Source organism: Lichenostomus cassidix, chromosome 5, assembly GCF_008360975.1.
Source record: "Lichenostomus cassidix isolate B80296 chromosome 5, HeHo_3.0, whole genome shotgun sequence".
Classification (NCBI taxonomy): Eukaryota; Metazoa; Chordata; class Aves; order Passeriformes; family Meliphagidae; genus Lichenostomus; species Lichenostomus cassidix.
Genome location: NC_139486.1, coordinates 6,349,784 through 6,370,784, shown reverse-complemented (window position 1 = coordinate 6,370,784; position 21,001 = coordinate 6,349,784). Strand labels below are relative to the sequence as shown.

The following is a 21,001-nucleotide window of genomic DNA, read 5'->3' as shown; positions in this document are numbered from 1 at the left end:
ATAACTATATGCAAGTTACAGCCAAAGTGTTGGATTGATTTTGTGTGTGAGTGCATTAAATATTGCACACTTCATCCTTACATGCTGCAGGGTTATTCTCTTCTGAGCACACTTAGCAGAGCAAATGTTTTAAATAAATCTAATTTTGATAGGTTAATTACTAAAGACCACCTTGCCTACATGAATTTACAGACCACATAGACAAGGTCTTATCTGTTTGGCAACAGGTTTGTGCAGCTGTTTATGTGATTATTCCTAATGGGGCTGGATTGCTACCTAGATATGCAGTGCCCTGCTAGTATAAAGCAAGACCAAAGTCAGCACCTGTTTACAAATGCTATTTGTAAACAGGTGCTGACTGCTAAATATATTTTAATCTAGAAAGTGCATGTTCAGACCTCAGTATTGCTTTCTGTGATGATGACACTAACATATTTCTTTTCTAATTTCCAGTATTATCAATGGTTTTGCTTTACCTCTCAAGGCAGAGCATAAACAGTTTCTGGTGAAGGTGCTGATCCCTTTACACACTGTCAGGAGTTTATCACTCTTCCATGCACAGGTAGAAATTATAAAAATATTTTTTGCTCAGTAAGAATTGTGTGTCTATTTTTAAGGTTGCTTTAGAAATTTAATTATGTGGCACATCAAAAGTGGGGGGAAAGTTCTGAAATGTGGAAAAAATACATTTCAAAATTCTTTCAATGTCATTTGTATGATAAATGTCTAGCTTTTGTTCTGATTAGGTAATTAAAAGAGTGATGTACATCTGTAATATTTTTGATATTTTATTTAGTAGTTAAGCTCTCTTTCTAGGTTTTCCTCTCTGCTTTTTTCTCATTCTCACAAGTTTGCCTTTCCCTTTCTCTCTCCCAAGAGGATGTTTGGGTTTCCTTAGTCTTGTGCTGTCAAGGTTCTTCTTTACCCTGGCAACCTTCTGAATACTAATACCCACATTTTTGCATTTAATATTCTCCCTCATATATTCCTTAATACTGCATTTATGCTCTCATATATCTTTTTATACCTTCAGCTTTCAGGACATAATTTTTCCTCTAATAACTGCTACCTGTTGCCTTTCTCTCCAATTTTCAGATAGTGCAGTATTTCTGAGGGTGATAAAGCTCTTCTTTCTAAATATGTTATTCCAGGTTTTAGCTGTGTCGACTCATCTTGCAAGAATTCTCATGACTTTGCTGTATAAAATTAGTAAAAAGACAGAGTTTGAGAGAGTAACAGAAGCTTCAAAACATGACTGTCTTTAGAATTCCAAGTTGTTCTGATGTTTATTTTATGTTGCTTTTTCACTCTGTTTTTGTAGTGTCCTGTTGTTTCTTATGAACTGAACTTTGAGTGGATTTGCTCAGTGCAAACTGAGCATCTTAGTTTAAAATTGGATGCAGTTTGAGAAAGCTAAATAACATCTTGCCTTAAGTGTCTCTTTCTTTAAAAAAATTGGGGTTTTGTTGTTTCTTTATGGAAATATTCTAATTTTGTTCTCTTAAATTCTTACCTCTTCACAGCTGGCGTATTGCATAGTACAGTTTCTGGAGAAAGACCCCTCACTCACAGAACCAGTAAATATATTTTTCATACTTCCTTTTTTCACTATAAATGGTTTATTCTGTTGAGAGAAAAGTGGGGGAAAAAAACCCTAACTTCTTTTTCCTTCTAATTTAGGTCATTAGAGGTTTAATGAAATTCTGGCCAAAAACCTGCAGTCAGAAAGAGGTGAGTGATATGCTGGTATTACAAAAAAAAGAGTTACTTTGCTCTGAAACATAATAAGCTGGGAATCTTTAAATATTTCCTGGTTGATAGCACGTGCTGTGGTGAATCTTGGTATCATTTCTTGTAGATTTATTTTTCTATACTTTAATTCTGCTTTTTTGAACAATTTCAACTATGAAAAGTTTGATAATTGTGGTTTCTATTCTCAAAATAAGCACTGGTACTTCTGCAGAGAATTTTCTAGAAAATAAACATAGTTGAGGATAGGTTGGAGAACTCTGTTAGATTTGGAATTGTTTATATGTGAGGGGTAGTATTTTTCCAATGAGGATGAAAGGTATTTTATCTGTGTTTACCTACTAAAAATGTAAAAGATGCAGTTAAACATGTGCATTTTTGTTACAAATTCTTGATGCAAATCAAGTGTTTGGCTACTGAGGTTTTGTGTAAAAGCAAAACAGTTATTTGGAATATTGCTCTCAAAAATTAGGTCAAATTAGGAGAATCTCCTTAGCTAGCAAAGTTTAAGCCTTGGTTAGATCTTTGTATGAGACAAGGTTTTCAGCATGTGTATATATATATATATACACACTGATGCAATTCTGAATTTCATAGTAAAAAAATACTTCAAATGCAACACTTGAAGAAGAAACTTGTCCTTGTTTCAAGAGACTTAGTCCAGAAGCTGCCAAAGGTAGAACTGATGACATTTTTTGAGAGAGAGTCTTACTGAGCTACTGGGGTTTCCATTTCTCCCTGAAGCAGTGGAACTTGAAGGTTACCAGCATTCTACAGAGCAAGATGATTTGGAGGTTTTATACTTAATGCTTTCTTTTTTGTCTTTAGGTGATGTTCCTAGGAGAGCTGGAGGAAATCTTGGATGTAATTGAACCATCACAATTTGTCAAAATCCAGGAACCCTTGTTTAAACAAATTGCCAAGTGTGTCTCTAGCCCTCATTTTCAGGTCAGTGGTAGAGGTTATTGTTTGTATAGGAATGTATGGTCTGAGTTTCAAACTTAACACCCCGCAAATGTAAATATTATTTTATGTTATGTTTTTAAATACTTGTCTTCTGTGGAAGAGGGTATGTTGGGGTGGAAGGTTAGTTCTGAGCTCTGTGAATAACTTGCTAGAGGGTCTGGGGTCACAGCACAGAACTTGTCCTTCTGAGCCCCTCACAAATCCTTAACCTGTATCCAGGCAGACTTGGAGTCTTTCTCACTGTGGCTGACAGGTCCTGGCCATATAGGTCTATATGGAGGATGTATTTGCTCCCTGTTTCTGGTGCAATATTGTGCACTTCTTGTTTTCTGACTCGTTTCCTGCTAACCATGTGTCTGGTTAGAGGTGACAGAGTCTGTAGCCTTCTTTCATTGCATTGTATAATGGGAAAAAGGGTAATTAATAGGATGTAAAGGGATATTTGAAGAGGACACAGAGTTCATGGCCTGTAGTGTCTCCATGTTTAGCCTGGTGATGTGTCCTGGCACAAAGACAGATGTGACTTCTCAGCTGTTCCTTGGACTACATATCTTTTTAAATCATAATTTAGATCAGCATCCTCCTTTGTATGCCCCCAGCTCTACCCCAGGGTAATTACTGTCATTGATACCTTCCCCAAACTTAAGATTTCTCCTCTCAGCACAGTTTCTGGGCCTTTCCCTGTCTCCTTCCTCTAGTATCCTAGCATGGCTGCTTTTTTTCCAACTGCACTCATCCTGTCTTTGAGGGAAAGGGGCAATGGGAAGACTCTTTGCTTTCCTCTCTCCTCCTCAAGTGCAGCACTGATGCAGTGTCTGCACCTGGTTTTGAGTGAACAATAACATGTTATTGCTCAGGAAATACAAAGTGGGTGCTGTGGGATCAGAACTACAGGGTAAAAACTTAATTCCATTAATGCATGTTATGCTACTGATTAGAGTTGTTTAATTCCAAAACTAATGACTGTTAGCTCATCTTTGTGAGGTTTCTTTGTGATTTATTTTTCCTTCAGAAAATTGCAAAAGTAAAGGTGTCTGGATTCCTGTTAATATTTCATTTCTTTCACTCAAAGGTGGCTGAACGAGCGCTGTATTATTGGAATAATGAATACATCATGAGTTTGATAGAGGAGAACTCAAATGTTATACTTCCCATCATGTTTTCCAGCCTTTACAGGATTTCTAAAGAGCACTGGAATCCGTAAGTTTTTGCTTTTACACTTTAACTTACCGTTTGACACCCCACTGATAAACTCAGGGATTGTCTGCTGAAGAACATCTGAATGGGAGAGATCCAAACTCAGAGCTTTGCTGAGCAAGTGCAACTCTGTTAATGCCAGTAGATATTAGTCTGTACTTGAGCATGTCTCAGTGTTTTTAATTAACTGGTATGTGTACGAAAATCACTACCTTATGGGATAAAAATAGGCCTCCTCACAAGCTGGAAAAAGAAGAAATTAAATGTTACATTGTTAATGAAGGAAAAATGTTGCTCATCAAGTGTTTCTCCTACGCAGTGTTTTTTATAAATGGGTTGGCTCTTCAGCCTGATTGTGAATTGTCTAGAAGAATATCATTTGGTATTAATAAACCTTTGTGACTGTGTCATGGACTGTGATATCTCTGGGGAAACTTCTGTGACTGGCATTTTTTTAAACATTCCTGAAACTTAAAAGCATCAGTATATTCATAGGTTGGGTCGTTTTTTCTAAATTTATTTGAATACAGCTGTTCTCTATTACAATAATTGAGCAGTTATTTTATATTGATATTCTGATAATTAGGCATTTTTATTTGAAACTGAATGACCTAGTAAAAAGTATTTTCATGAAAAACTCTGTTACAGTTAGATAACATATATCCTATATTTTAGTTGGAAAGTTTTTCTAATTCAAGGTGGTTACCATTTAGTAAACCCAGTATTTTTAATGAGCTGTGCTATGTTCAGGTCACAATTGCTTTGAGACCTTACTTAAAATATTTCATCTTTTGAAACATGGGTCTTTTTCTTCTGTACCTAGTAAAACTCTGAAGTTTGTGTGCTTACATGGCAAATCCAATGCTGCTGAAAAGCTCCTGTAACTTAACGCTGGTCACAAAAGGGCATTTTCCATGGCACAGTACTCCAGTACCAGTCTCCAACCTTTTCTATTATGTACTGGGATACTTCTGCTAATGAGAATATTCCAGTATCCCAGAGTTTTCATACTTACAGAAATTTTGTTACACGAGCCAGGTAAAGACACATGTAAAATAAAGGAGATATTTAAAGAATTTTTCTATTTATAAGAAAAATTTTCGTGTAGGCAATGAAAATGAAAGTTTATTTAAAGAGATGAGGGAGACAGGGGTGCGTGGGAAATGGCACATAGTTTGTGTGCTGTAAGGATTAGCTCCAAAGGTTCCTGGCACTTGTACTGTTGATTCACTGCCTCCTGGCTGAAGAGCTGTTTCTTAAGCAGCCCTGGGTCTGAATATGGCAGCCAGAGTAGTGGATCAGGAACTGTGAAAGGGAAAATGAATGTGAACTGTATGAGCACAAGGAAATCACTCTTGAAATACAGCTTTGTGTTTTGCATAGATGCAGTGAATATTCAGCTTCATAGAAGAGTCATAAGGAAATATGAATCACTCTCATTTTGTGTTTGAATTCTATTCCTTCTGCCAGCATTGATGATTTGAATCTCTGAAGTTGCATTCAGAATTGCTCCACAGCATGAGGGAGGAAGAGACTGTAGTTATATGTAATAGCTTTCTGTTGTTGCCTTTTACCCTAGAGTTTTGGCCTGCTCCATTTCAGTAGTCAGTAGGGACATGAAAGCTGATTCTCACCTTTAAGTATGTTAATCAAAAGTAGTTTCACTGAAATCAAAGAATTTACATAATCATACTTGCAGGAACAGAATTGGCCACAGAAAGGCTGGGAAGAGGAGACACTTTTTATTTCACGTTTGATTTCACCTGAAACTAATGGATTCATTTCTTTCTTCTTTCTCCATGTTTCACAGGGCTATTGTGGCTTTAGTCTACAATGTGTTGAAGGCATTTATGGAAATGAACAGCACCATGTTTGACGAGCTGACAGCCACTTACAAGTCAGATCGTCAGCGGTAACTTTTTAAAGCTTTTTTTTGTCAGCTGTGCATAAGGCCTGCAGTTTAGTTCTCCCCTTACACTCAGGTGCAGTTGGATAGTCTCACACATAATAGACACTGTGCCCCATTTTTGCTTTTGCCTGCTTGTTAGGCTTCTGATTGCAGGATGTGAGATTATGTGTGCAGGTTGCTCTTTAGCCTTTATTAAATACAGTATCCATCACGTTGCTTGGGAATCCACATTTCTCATGCAATTCCTTTTTGACTTTACCTTCCAAAAGATTTAAGTGTATCAAGATCTTCAATAAGAAAAGACAAAAAAGGGTTTAAAGATAACACTTTGCTTAAAGACTTAAAAAAAAAAAAGTTATACTGAGGTTTGGAAAGAGACATGAGGGGAACCACTAGGATTTGATTTTCCAAACTGCTGTTTGTAGGTTGGATGTGGTCTTGAAGCAGAGACATCTCTCAGCCTTTCCATTTCTTACTCAGAGGTCCTGCTGTATCTGAATCTTTCAGCATGCAGGATCCATTAAATACACCACTCACAGAGGCATCAGTTCAACTGCATGGCTTTTTGTATTTTCTCCTATATTCCTTAATCTTTATTTCTCCATTAGAGTGAAGCATCTTTTCTCAAAAGTTTCACCTTATGCAAAGCATTAGGTGAAATAAAAGAGGAAATTTCAGGAACTCTGAACAGTTGCATCTTCATTTAAGTCATACCTTGGCTGTGACTCTGAGTTCCCCCAAGCAATGGAAACTTACTTACCATTTGACATCATGACTATGCTTTTTAGCATAGTCCAGCCTTGAAAGCCTCTTGGCTGTTGTAGCTTTTTGACTTGTGTGACTGGAGTCACACTGGCCTTTCATTCCACTTTGTTTTATACCCCAAAAAATCTGCACATAACAGGCTAGTTTGTTAATATGCTATTTTAGTTTTCGAGACCGGTGGAGATATATTTAAACTAAGAAGCCAGATAATTCTTGCTGTGTGTTGATAAACAAGTGCTAATCCCATAGTGCAGATGAAACAACACTGTGTGGTTGCCTAACAAAAAGGGCAAAGAATTTTAGGACTGATCATCTAATCAATCTATTCACTGAGGCAGCTCAGTGACCTAAATCAGTTTGTGGTTGCACTTTGCCCCTTAAGATGAGAAATTCTGCTCTGAACAGGACCAGACGCTGCAGTGGAGTCTCGTGTCTGGATAATGGGGGAGGTTTAGTGGCTGAACTGCACAAAGAATTTCTTTTGCACCTGTGTTTGCACTTGTATTTCCTACCAAGGCTGGTGCCAACCATTTCACCCTTTTAATTTACTTTTTATAATTTTAAAACATGTAAATACCTGAATGTATAAACCATGATATTTACCTTAATGTTTCCAGAAAATTTTTAGCATCTTAATAAAACCAGATCTCAGAAGAGAGTTTTGATACCACTTAAAGCATGAGGAGAAATACAATATTAATGGCTAGGATAGGTCAAATAGGTAAGTTGGATGAGGTGATCATCCTCTAACAGGCCTTTAGGTAAGCAGGCATGTATTTCCTAGTGATTAGAAGAATATTGGTAAGTAGCCTGAAAATGTAAGGCTATTTTGCTAATTCTTGTATTTAATTTTAAATACTATCTAGTAACAATAGGCTTTTTTTTTTCCTTTACTGTTCTTCAGGGATTTATCTGAAAGTTGTTTGTATTTTTTTATATGTTTAAAATACTCTTGGGAAATCAAAATTCCAAACAAATGAGCTAGATGTTGGTATTTTGACTGAATCAAAGTGTGTAGGAATGTTTCTAATCCACTGAAATACTTTTCAAGGCTTCTGTAATGTGACTGGCAGAGAATCTGTGCATCTGTCATTGTTAGATTTCCATTTCATCTAAACCTACAAGGTGATGTAATAGAACTTGAAAGCATTTTGTACCTTGCAGTATCAAGGAGATTTATTCACAGTAAGCTATGGCAGAGACATGAAACTTAGAAAGCAAACAATGCAGGTAAAGTAAATGTTAGGTTTGCTGTTTAATTTTGTCAAATCAGCCACTAAAGTCTGCTGTTAAAGCAAATGCTACATAGATCTTGCAGGAATTTGGTATGGAAAAAGAGAAACTCACTGAGCAAAAGGTACATCTTGTAGGTTGAATTTTGCATTGGTTGGTGCCCAAGGTATAGGGAAGCCACCAGTCAATGTAAGTAAAAGTAATGATTCTAAAAGAATCAGGGAATGTTTTCTGGAAAGTCTCTGTGATTTGTAAGAATATTTATATGCTTAAATAAATATAAAAATAATTAAATAGTCGATAACATTAATTTTTATAATCTTGACAGATTAGTTCTATAATAAGAGTCCGCTGGATTTTTTAACTCCTCATTGCAAATTAGTGCCTATGAACACTTGGCTCATCTTATGTTTTCATACTGCTTTGTCTAGTTAGATTTATGTAGGTAACAAAAAAGAAAAAAGAAAATATTAAAAAACCTAAATATATGTTAGGAAAATTGCAGTTATGTTCAAGAATATTACTGCAGCTAATTAATCTCAACTATATATATTTTTAACATAAATACTGCAGAGTCTTCTCTCCTGCTAACTCTTTGTTTTATTTCATCTGTCAGTGAGAAGAAGAAAGAGAAAGAGCGTGAAGAACTGTGGAAAAAACTGGAGGATTTGGAATTAAAGAGAGGTCTTAGACGTGATGGAATAATTCCAACTTAACAAAAAAACAAAACAGCATTATTAACCTGTGGAGTCACACATTTATGTAGTAGAAGATGGAGCAACAGTTTTCTGTATTGTGCAACTTTACAGTAGATTTCACATTTGTTTCATTATTACAACAGCACTGTATATACCTGTCTCTAAGTAAAGGAAAAAAATAAGGACTTTAATCCAAAGTTTGGACAACAGATGGACTTCTCAGAACTTTGCAAACATAATCATTGTTTTAACCCTTCTTTAAAACCAGTCTTCAAAGATCTGTTGATGAAAATTGCAATGTCAGATTCCATTGTCAGGACCTGTTCCTTATTTATCGTTAGCAGAGAGTATAATACAACTTTCAAATGTGAACAATCTTAAAATTTAGCTTGTCTTTCTGCTAAACTGTTACGTGTATTTATAGTAAAAGAGAAAAAAGACTGTCATTTCCTTATGAGTTTGTGTAACATCCTCCTTCTCTGGATAACTTTACTGTAATTTGACTTTCTTTTCCTTTTGCACATCTTCATAAGTTGAATGTCCATTCAGATCAGGGCCATGAAAAACATTGGTCCTGAATAAAAGTTTTGTTTACTGGTGTGAGCATTTTTTTAGTACCAGGCTGTCTCTGGTGCTTCCTTAATTTGAACATTAGGAGTTAAAAAACAAGTAGGTGATAAACATAGTAGGAAAGGGAGCTTTGGATTCATGCACCTATTTATTGCAAATCCAAATTAGTGTCCACAATCCTTGGAAAAAAAAATGGGCAATGGTAACACCCTGGACTTCAATACCTAACCAGTATTAGTGATGCAGCATTGGACACACATACCAGAGTTGGTTTAGAAACACTAATTGCTAAATTATTACAGTATGTTCTTATTGGACCATTTAGAAAGAACAAAGACACATGCTAAAACACACGAGCGTGAAATTGATCTCCAGTGGTCATGGATCTAATTGGAAATTGAGTTGAGATAGCAGTTTGGACAGTTTGGAGTTGTTGCCTTACTTTTTAATATGTATTTATAAAGTGTTCCAGCAAAAGAGGATGTAGCCTCTAAGAAACATACTCTAGTGTTTTTGTGGTTCTAGTACTATTACTCATCACAGTACCAGCCCTATGGTCTTAGCTGGAAAGGATTCTGGATAATATACTTCTGCATTCTCATCTGGATGCTCATTCCTAACTACTGTATTTGTTACCAAAAGTGGTTCTACAAATGCTACTGAAAAAAAAAAAAAAATTCTGGAAATCCTAATGTTCTGAGTATTAATAATAAAGTTTAAAATGCTTTTATATCAAAGGTGCATTGTGACCAAATTGTTTAAAACAAAAGAGAAAAAAAAATACAAAAACAAGAGGGCTGTATTATAAGTATACATTATTGGCTATCTGCTTTGTATTTGAAAGTGGAATCTTACATCTTTGGTAGGTAAAATGCTGATAAGACTTATGTACAGTATATATTTAGCTAATGCAGTTGCATTATTCTATACCGGAAGGTATGTGTTTCAGGATTTTTCTCCAGGATGCTTTTGAACTGTTATAGACATATGACAACAGTGAATTGATAATCCTAAACCATCAATCCAGCAGTATTTACAGTATAAAAATGAATTGGTGTTCATGAGTCTTTGTGATAGTTGCAAACATGAATTTATGACCTGTTGCCATTGATAGAAATACAGTATAAATACAAGCTTGTATATTTTTCTTCCTACCATTTAAATATACAGTAGAATTTGAAGTTTTCTTGTTTTCAGGCACGGAAAAGAGGTAAAAAAGAATTCCCTCCTAGACTACTGACTGTTTCAGGATTATCAGGTCACAGTTTGTACTCCTGGGTCTGCACACACAACTGTTGTAAACTCAAGGTTTTGTAAGAGCTTGACACTGTTAATTCTGGAAAAAAAAAAAAGGTGGAACTAGTTATATGCAACACCAAACACAACATGATTTTATGGGATTAATATGAGCTTCTTTTAAGAACATTGACTGGGACGCAATGTAAATTAGGCAGTTACTGTCATAGTTGAAACATTTTATTTTAAAGTGCTGAAGCAAAGGTGCAAGCTGAAATACTGAAGATTAAATAAATTTATAACAAATCATGTCCCTTAGCCCATTGATTTTGACAGTCTTTTATTTCTGTTATCAACAAAAAGAAAAATACTGGCTAGTGTGATTTCTGTGTGAAATGATCATTTCACCTTACAAGAGGGTGGACTCAAACTCATGCTCAAAGACTTACGTTCCATTGTCAAAAACTGAGAAAGAATGGAGGAATAAAACTTCGTGTTTTTCACCTGGTGGAGTAAAACACAACAATGTGAAATTAGAAAAAGCACCTTGTCCTGTACTTAGAGCTTAGGTGAGTGTTGTTTGTTCATAACTGTTTTTGGTTTTGCCATGTCATTCTGCTATTGATCACCACAGCTGACGAGAACCCGGTGGGTTGCAATATTTCGTTACCTCTGCCACGGGGACAGTGGGGAGTGTCTGAGGTTCATAGCTGATTTATCACTTCTGAGAAGGAACGTTCTTTTAAAGAGGAGGAGGAGGCGATGTGCTGTCTGAAGTCACTTGACTCTAAAGGCTGGCTGATGCACCTGAAGAAGCACTTGCTGCCGGGATGTGTGCCGCAGTGCCAGCGCCATGCCAGCCCCGCATGGAGCTGCAGGAGGAGGAAGAGGAAGGCAGCCCGTGGGCCCAAGCGTGATCAGTGCGTCATAAATACGCTTTTGTTTGCTCCTTGAGTTCCACGAACCACCTTTATTTGTGTCAGTGTTGGTCTCGACTGCTCGTCTGGCAGGCGTTGGGGTGTCCTGGATGTCCTGGGCCATATTGGTCACAGGGGGAAGGGGTGAGTGCTGTCTGCTCACAGGACAGAGCTGCGAGGGCATTGGGTCATGGGGATGTAACAACTGTACCAGTAAAGTTCCTCTCATACACTCTGAATTGACCACACGTTGCTTTCCTCATCTTGCACGTCTCCCTTACTGTTTTCCTTTCATTGCTTTCGAGTGTTTTTTGTCTCTCTTCCAAAGGCTGGAATGCTTTAAATAAAAGTATTCCTAATGCCATTGGAGCGTTCGCTAGCAGGGTTAGAGTAAATTTAATCTTGGTTTTGTTAGCATAAGTAAAAGGGTTTAATTTATTTTTTTATCTGTTTTCATATATGGAAAAATTGAGGGTGTTGGAGCCAAGAATTGCTTGAGTAAGAAATGCAGCAGCTGTACTTACATTTATACGTGCGTAAGTACAGCCTTAGGCTCTCTCACTCGATGGAAAAGAAAATATATTAGGAGCTCTAAAAAGCTCTTTATTGTTTTGTGAGGAGCAGGAATGATGAGATTCTTCTCCCTCCAAGTAAAACTGACATAATTTGCTTTTAGTTCTGTCTTTGAAAACAAAGATGCCCTTTTTTCTTAATTGTGTGACACCACTCTCCCAAAGCAGTTGCCCTAAAAGAAAACAAAGGTGATGATGCTCAAGATTGAAGAATGTTTTTATTTATATGTGGCTTTTTTATCTGGCTCACATGCTTCCCTTAGCAGCTCTGGAGTGAGCCATGAATTAGTTTTTCCTAGTTGGTATGTGCAGCAGATTTTATGTAGCCCAGTTTTCCATTTTGAGCTCTGTGAAACAGCATCTTGAAACAGAATGGAACTAATTTCCATTGAAAACTTTTATCCAAGTGTTGCTTCCCATCCACAGAAGCGTTTGCTTTTTATCACGACCTCTCTGAGTAAGAGTTTTTGTTACTTGGATCACCTGCTGTAAATATGTTGTATTCATAACCTCATGGAGCCATGAGGAGCTCTCAAATATAAATAGTACTGATACATTTCTTCTTCTTGTCCTATTTTTGACTGTAGTATAGCGAATGACCTGTCATGCTTTTTGTTTCAAGGTTAGCATTAGATTCATAGATCTTAATATTTTAGCATTTCATTGTTTAAGCAGGAGAGGGCAGCAAAAGTTCATTTTTCCCCATAGGAATGCTCTGGTCCCATTACTGTTTTTAAACTTAGATGCATCTAACTATCTCTGGGTAGGGGGGAAAAGTGAAACATTTTTTATATATATTAAAAGGTGCATATGAAAATACATAGACTGGTCCAACCAGACTGTGAAAATGTCTTCTACTCTACATCCAAGTAATAATAAAAATATCTTCCACCTCTGGATAAAGTACAAGCAGGTCTTAAGCTCTTGGATTCAAATGTCATTCTTTGGAAACAGTTTACTTTCCTAAAATGGTATCAAAAAAACTCAAACTCAATGGTGCTCCCAGCTAAAAATGTGTAATCTTCCTCTTTTGCACATGCTCAAGAGGCTCTGTACTGTGGGTGCATCTAAATAAAGAAGCAATGAAGTGTTTTCCAGGTGCTTGGCTTTTTTTTCCACCTTCTCCCATCTAAACTTCATGAGCCTTTTCAACAGTGAACTTGCAACAATCAGATATCCATCTGCATATATTAAATGTAAGAACACTTGTCTGGAGAGAAAAAAAAAATGAGGTGGTAATTTAAATTTCAACCAGAATTACCATTGTAAATACTCGGTTTTCATTAAGTTAATTTTTTTTCTAAGGTCTTCTGATGGTGAGTATCCTTATACCTCACATACCTTCCCCTGTGAGGGAGGTGAAGAGCAGTGGATGCAGAAAAGAGGCATTAAAGCCACACAATGTTCTTTAGGAATCATCTGAGCCTTCCACTTTGCAGCTGGTGAAGGAATTTGGTTTTTTATGGCATCATTCTAGTGTTTCAATCCTCGTGCTGTTCTGCCTTGCAGTTTGGAGGTGAAGGGAAAGGCTGGAGATGGTCAAATACATGGGGGAAACCCTCTGGAGAGAGCCATGGATAGAGGCTGGAAAGGGGCACTGCAGGGGAACAGCTTTAGCAGCAGTGTAGGAGATCTGCTTGCTTCAAAATGAGAAAATATTTATTAAACTTCTGATTTTCAAATGCCATGGTTTTTATATTAATTATTCCAATAGTCTAATCCTTAATTATTTCAATTTTTTTTCCCAACTTGAATTTTCAGCAGTTGGATCTTGCCTGTCTTTGTTAGAAGAGCTCATTATCACAAATCTCTTTAAATACTTGTAAGACAATATTCAGATCGCTTAACAACTTCACGTCTCTCTACTTTCTTATAGCCAGGCAAGTATTTTCTAAAGGAGTTTAAAAAAAAAAAGAGAACATGCAGTAAGTTGGCCTCCAGGGCAGGATTTGTCTTCTTGCAAGTTGGAAATCAACCTTTTCAGGATTGGAATGAATAACTTGAATTAGTTTCCTACTTTTGGTAATGATAATTGCTTTGCTAATTTTTCATCTTGGTCTTCTCAGGGATGTTTTGGTTTCTCATAGAGCAGCAGAATGTCTGCTTTACTTTGCATGGAGTTTGGACCCCAGATCACAAGGGTGTAGCCTACAAAAGTAGTTTTGGGTGCAGGTAAAGGTTGTTCCCAAGGCTGTATTAATTAGGGTTTCAATGTACAGTGAAGGAATAGCTCAGGAGTTAAACTGGAAATCAATGCAAGATCTCACATGATCTGTGGTTTTAAATATAAAACACTGATGCTGAAGCAAATATCCTGAATTTGTTAGTAAATACCTTGAAAGCAGGTGTACTAACCCACTGTGAGCAGTGACCACAGGCTTTTCTGGAAGTTTCAATGACATGAAAAATGGTCACCCAGAAACTTATCTTGCACTATTTTAATGTTTGTTTTTGTTTCCCACCCTGTTCATTTTGTCTATTCCGTATTATTCCCCCTTGAAATCACTGAAGGTGTGAGAACTTGGGAAGGACAGAAAGCTTGTGATGCATTTAAAGAAATGTCTATTTTTTATACATTTTTCACACTTGGATACACACTTGAAAGTGTCTGGGGACTTGGCATTATCCCTGAATCTGGGAAGGGCTTCCAAAAGGAGAATGAGAAAGGAATATTCTGTACACCACCTGAATCTTGTCAAAAATCTCACTTTGCAAGCTTTCCTTGTGCACAAAGCCTCTGCACTTCCCTGACAGAGGAAGCAGTGACCCAGCAGGGAATACTCCTGGAAGCCCCTGGCCAGCAGAGCACTCTGGGGCACAATGGCTCTGACAGCCAGGAAGGAAAGAGCTTGTGTTTGTGTGAGGATTTGTGCAGCTCTCCAGCAGGAAAGGCAGAGGTTACCTGCAAACCTTCTGTGAATGGAGCAGCCTTGGGTCAGGTTTGAATTGTCACCTTTTGAACCTTCAGCACACCTGGTTGAGCAGTTTTAATGTTAATTCTGCAAAGTGTACTGAGTAGGATTACAGCTTATGCTTATCTGCCCTGCTTTTTTAGATATTTGGCGATGTATATGATGTCCATGAGTGGAAAATTGCTGTATATTTAACTGTCTCCAATCAACATGGGCACCTGCATTCCATAATCTTCCATTTCAGGCATCTTGGAGGCACCAGGCTCAAGGCTGCAGGTGACAGATCTTGGAGTAAACTGCAACTTGGCAAAGGACACTCTGGATTTCTGGAGCAAGGGAATGTGGAATTCAGACAGTGGTAATTAATTTGTTAGTCCACAGACTGTTTCACAAGCACAAGGGGATATTATTGCTATTTGTCTCCATGACACTCATCAGACAATAATTGTCACGGTTAGTGGTTATGCACATTTCAAACATCAGTTCTGGCCAGAGAAAAATGACTCAGGGATACAAAGGAAAGAACATTTCCTATTGAAGTGTGGTGTCCCCAGCCCCTTTTTCTCCTGTGCTGCACCTCCTGCACTGATTCTCTGCAAACACAAATGGGAGGACTTGCCATGGGCTGAATTTAAGCAAAATGTGCTGTTCTAGTCAAGGTTGTCATGAGGGGAGCATAACTATAAACTGGGGGCATTTCAGCCTTTTCCAAACAAATGTCTTTCCACGTGGTCAGCTGAAGAGCTGGGATGTTTTTAGAGGTTCTTCCACCAGACCAGGTTGCTCCAAGCACTGTCCAGCCTGGCCTGGAACATTCCCAGGGATGGAGCATCCACAGCTTCTCTGGGCAACCTGTGCCAGTGCCTCAGCACCCTCACAATAAAGAATTTCTTCCTAATATCCCATCTAACTCAGCCCTCTGTCAGTTTGAAGCCATTTCCCCTTGTCCTCTCGCTACACACCATTGTAAAAAGTCCCTCTCTGATCAATATCTGCAAAAATCCAAAGCTCACAAGCTGCACAAGCCTTTTGGATTCTGGTAATACACTTTGGACAGGCCAAGCACGTGCAAGAATTCTTGCTTGCTTGTAGATTTTTTGTCTGAATTTGGGAGAGCAGAGGTGGCTTCTTGTCCCATAGAATTTTGGTCCCTCAACTTTCAACATTTTCAGCTTCCTTTTTCCCCTGAACTTTTCATCTGGTTTGTTGCAGAGGGTGTGTGTTTGTGGCTTTCTCTGCAGTTCAAATGCACTTCAGTAACAAAGATCCCCCTGGTTTACATCAAGTGCTTCAGACTCGACCAGGTGCAAAGAACACTCTTCCAGCAGGTATCAGGTGTGCCAGACTGTACCCTTTACACACTATTTTAGTGCCTAGGAAAACAGATTAACTAAATTAGACTCTTAAAATACACACACACACACATATACACACACACACAGACACACACACACAGTTTTTCTTCTCCCCATCCAATCAACTATGATTTATATCACTGATAAATCCACCATCATTAAACTGCTTCTCATTTCCTATTCTAATTTACCAAACCCCTCTCAAATCGTTGACAATGATATGTATGCTGTGTATAACTTTAGGGAACAATATCCAATCTATTACTGGGATTTGAAATCTTATAATTAAATTTACATGCTTGAATTAATTGTCTAGGAAAACAGAATCTATAAATAAACCATTTAATGTCATACTGGCTTTTTTTTTTTTAATTTGGGTGCCAATTAGTCACTGATGTAGAATATCCTGTTTTGATTGCATTGTCATTGCAGCAGGGAGTGTAGGCATGGAATCCAGATCTTGCAGCAATAAATAAAACTTGATTTCTAATACTTAAGCTGTTGCTTCAACATAAGCTTGATTTCATGGGATTGCTGTTGGGCCAACCTTCATTCACTGTGGCAGGACAGTTCAAGGCAGAAATGAGTTCAGTTTTACATCCCAGTGCTTTATTGACCAGAAACAGAAAAATCAGATGACAGGGAAGCCTTTCTATCACAACAATCTTTTTCAGTAGCCAGGGTGGGCAAACTACAGGTAAGGCTTAGGAGCAGTGATTTCAAGCTTGCTGTGGAAATACTGGTAGTCAGTTAAACTTCTGTGACCTTCCTTCCACAATGCCTTGTCTCCTTCTGTGCTGCCTGACTTGGCAGCAGATGAACTCCCTAAAACACATCTTTAAAATGTATTTTCCTTTACCATTGCCTTGAATTGTTTTCCATGTGTTCACATTCTGTCATTCCCATCCATTATCCTCATCAGTCTGTTCATGCTAATACATTTTCCAAGCAGCATCTCACCTTCTGGAAGTGCCTCTCTCCAGAGCTGGGGCTGTTGTCTTTTTGCCCTTAAAATGAGGGCTGAGAAGGTGAGAGGAGGGGGAGGAGAAGGTTTTCTGGTATCCCTGTGGCAGTGGGATGGGAATGTGAGCCATGCAGGGAGGACATCCCTGCTCTGTCCGTGGTTCCTCCCTTCCCTGGGGACAGAGGGCTGTGGGGTAATCCTCACCCACTCTCCATTGGATACCCAGTCCTGAGGTTTTCCATCCCACAGCACAGTTCCTGAGTACTTCCCTTCCCAAAGAATCAGATGCCTAGAGGGGAGGATATGTAGAAAATAGGTTTATGTTAGTCCAGGATAGAGTTTGTTCCTCTGCAGAAGGGGATTTTATTTAAATCTCAAAGATAAATCAGAGGTTTTTCTATCCATGGCTAAGATTTGAAGTTTTTTAAAAGAATATTGTATTCTTTGTACCATGACTGCACTCACATGAGCTTGAATGATGGAGATCTTGCCTTTTCCAAGTACAGAAACACAATGAGACAGATTAAGTACAGCTCTTCTGTAAACTGCAGGACTTAATTCTCTTCCTGCCAGAGTCAATGATGGAAGTCCTGTTGCTGTCACCAAAAGTAAAATAAAGATCTGTGAGGAGATTGGACAAATCTGCTGTGTCTATATGGGGAACTGCTCAGGACTAGCAGGGGTGATGTGGACTCATTTCCTCTTCCTGCAGTAAATTGATCCCATTAATATCATCCACTATTGTGTGTACATTATCTGCCTGACCCCTAGAAAGCTTTCATGGATATGAGCTGCAGAGGGAATGTGTGATTCCAGTCTGCTTCCTGCCTGTTTTACAAGGACACAACCATCAGCTCCAGGGAGAAACTGAATAAATCTCTGCTGCATTATTTGTGATCAGTACCTGAGCATTCAGGTAAACACTTCAGCACACACAGTGAGCCCCAGCCCTGGGATGTTAATTAAGGCAGTGCTTCTGAGGCTGTCTAGACACAATGTCTGCCTACAAAAGAATTTGGTTATGAACAGGGCAGCATTGTTCAAAGGATGTTATTCTGCTACTGGGCAATTGTAAAAGATTTTATTTTTTTTGCTTTCAGGAGCAAGGAACTGCTCTTTCCTGGTGCCGTTGTCATTTCATGAGCTGTGTTACTAAACCTTTTCTCCGACACTCTCCATTATTATTAATTACCTAAAACATGCTGTTTTGAGAAAAAAACCGCTGACCTATTCTTTGACATGAGGAAAAAATGGAAATTAAGCAGTGTAACTTCACTTGCTTTGTTTGGAGAATACCAAATGCATCCAGGAGAGGTATTTTGTGTGCACTGCACTAAATGTCACTGTGATGCTGAGAAATAAGGTGTGTACCATCAGTTTTGACACCCTGTAATGGAAATGGACCAGCACCTTGCAGACTGTGGAAAAAGGGAGCTTGCATGGAGAGTGCTGCTCTGACCCAGACTTGAAAGGAGAGGGGATATTGGGGAAAAATGGGGATTTGGAAGGAAGTTTTATAGCTGGAGGTGCTACAGTGAGGTGAAAAGACCAGTCAGAATCTGTTCAAACATTTATCTGCCTTGAAAGATGATCGGGTGTTTAAGGAATTAGGGAGACAAGGCATTTTTGAACATGTCAAATGTGTCTTTGTCCAGGGAAACACTTTACTCCTATTGCCCAGAGTATCAGGACAGAGCTGTCTCAGCCATGCCAGTCAAAGGCTCAGTCTGGATCTCTTGCTCTGGCTGCCTGGGGATGCTGGGCAGCACTGGCTGAACATGAGCCAGGTGTGCCCAGGTGGCCAAAAAGGCCAATGGCACCTGGCCTGGAGCAGGAATAGTGTGGCCATCAGGAGCAGAGCAGTGACTGTCCCTTGTGCTGGGCACTGCTGAGGCCACACCTCAAATCCTGGGGTCAGTTTTGTGTCTCTCATGACAGGAAAGACATTGAGGGCCTGGAATGTGTGCGAAAGGAGCAGAGCTGGGGAAGGTCTGGAGCACAAGTCTGATGAGGAGCAGCTGGGGGAGCTGGGGGGACTCAGCCTGGAGCAAAGGAGGCTCAGGGGAGACCTTGCTCTCCACAACTCCCTGGCAGGAGGATGCAGCCAGGTGGGGGTCAGGCTCTATTCCCAGCTAACAAGCAACAGGACAAGAGAAAACTGCCTCAAGTTGTGCCAGAGGACATTGAGATTGGATGTTAGGAAAAATGTCTTCACCAAAAGCATGGTCAAGCCCTGGCAGAGGCTTCTCAGGGAAATGAAATCACCATTCCTGGAAGTATTTAAAAGATGCATAGATGTGGCACCTGGGGACATGGGTTAGTGGCAGTGCCAGGTTGATGGTTGAACTCAGGGATCTTAAAAGTATTTTACAACATAATGATGTTGGAAAATCATTCCATGATTAATGATTCTGTCCTTGTACATTACTATTTACAGCTGACCTCTGTGAGGGGTTTAGAGAAGTTGTTGTCCTTCTCAGTGCTGAGGACAGGGTAACAGAAGGAGAAGGGAGCTGCATTTAGTGCCTCCAGTCATTCCCTATTTGCATGTGCAGAACAGGTTTGGCAAAGGAGAGATTCTGAATAACACCATGTCTGGATGAAATGCCCTGAGCCTTTTTAAACATGTATGAAAATCCAGTGTCCAATGGCTTGGGTGATAAAAACCCCTTGATAATGATGACAAGAAGACCAGAGCTAAAAGCAGGTTCCTTGGACTATGGTTTGAAGTTCCCATTTTCCTGTGGCATGGAGAATCCTTCTAATTCCAGAGCTGCCCTTGGGTCAGGCAAAGTCTGTATTGCTCAGCCTGCCGTCACTGTCTGTTTCTAATGTATTAATTAGAAAGTTTGGAAAACCTTTGCCTGGACACTGAGCATGCACTCAAACAACAGAAATGGGGGAAGAGAACAGATTAGCCAATTTTAATCTGTCTGTCAACACTGTGGCTGCTTGGATTAAAGAAAAAATGAGGTGATTTCTCAGTTGAAAAAGGCTGTGCAACTGTGCTGTCCAGAAGCTGTCACTGGTACTGATCTCTTTAGAGACACACTGTGGCTCCACCAGAGCTCTCCACACTGGGCAGGGAATGTCACCCAAAGCAGGAACATCAGTAAATGTTGGGCTGTGGCCTTGAAGTTTGTTCTGTGGCTTTTTGGCACCCTGTGGCCAATCTCTGTGAGAAGGGTTTTCTGAAGGGAGTACAGAGCAGCAGTTTTCCCCTTTCAGTGTCAGTGGAGATTTGGCCCTTGCTAACCCTTGTAAATTGAACCTACAGTGCTTGTTGCTCCTGGGTGATGCTGAAGTGTTCAGAAACTGGAGCCTGCAGGACAACTGATCCCTGATGCTAATTAAAGAGGGAAACTTTAAATGTAATTTTCTAGCCTTATGTTTCAAGTCAAACCCAACATTTTATTCTCTTCCCAGCTTAATCTGTGAGTCATTTGTAATACGTTTTCCTTACAAAGCACCATCTGTACATTGTATTCTTTACATGTCCAAGAAGTTCAGAGTCTTTTAGTACTTTGAGTCGAGTGGGAATCCCTGGGGTACAGTTTGGCACACACCTCTGCAAACATACCTTTTAGTCATTTAACTGCTGGGTTAAAACTTAAATGGATGACCGAGGATTTAAGCAGCTGGATTTCAACATCCATTTGCCACATGCCAGCTGCAAGCAAAGCAAGAAATTATTATACTCAGCTGTGATTTACATATTTGACCTTTGAACATCAGAGGATATAGCTGACATTGTCGGAATCAAACACTGTATGAAGCTCTGTGAAACACGAGACTTGTCTTGTTAGACTGTCTGATCTTTATAAATTAATGTCTGCCTCAAAAGTGTCTTTAAATGACAAAAGCATTTTGTTTTCATCAGGATTTATCTGTCTAATCTAATTAAAGCAGACATAGCTTACAAAGACTGCAGAACAGAAAGCATGCTTGAAGCAAGGCA

General features: G+C 38.9%; 1 protein-coding gene across 4 annotated transcripts in view; it reads left to right on the top strand.

Annotated features, from left to right (window-relative positions):
* PPP2R5E (protein phosphatase 2 regulatory subunit B'epsilon) overlaps window positions 1–11,479 on the top strand; it is a 71,016-nt gene extending 59,537 nt beyond the window's left edge. For all 4 annotated transcript variants that reach the window (XM_085061135.1, XM_085061137.1, XM_085061138.1 and 1 more), the window contains 7 exons: window positions 454–562; window positions 1,524–1,577; window positions 1,681–1,731; window positions 2,578–2,697; window positions 3,788–3,915; window positions 5,723–5,824; window positions 8,436–11,479. In XM_085061135.1, coding sequence (XP_084917261.1) covers window positions 454–562; window positions 1,524–1,577; window positions 1,681–1,731; window positions 2,578–2,697; window positions 3,788–3,915; window positions 5,723–5,824; window positions 8,436–8,535 — 664 coding nt within the window. In that variant the 3' untranslated portion in view covers window positions 8,536–11,479. The remainder of the gene's footprint in view (window positions 1–453; window positions 563–1,523; window positions 1,578–1,680; window positions 1,732–2,577; window positions 2,698–3,787; window positions 3,916–5,722; window positions 5,825–8,435) is intronic.
* The last annotated feature ends 9,522 nt before the right edge of the window (window positions 11,480–21,001 follow it).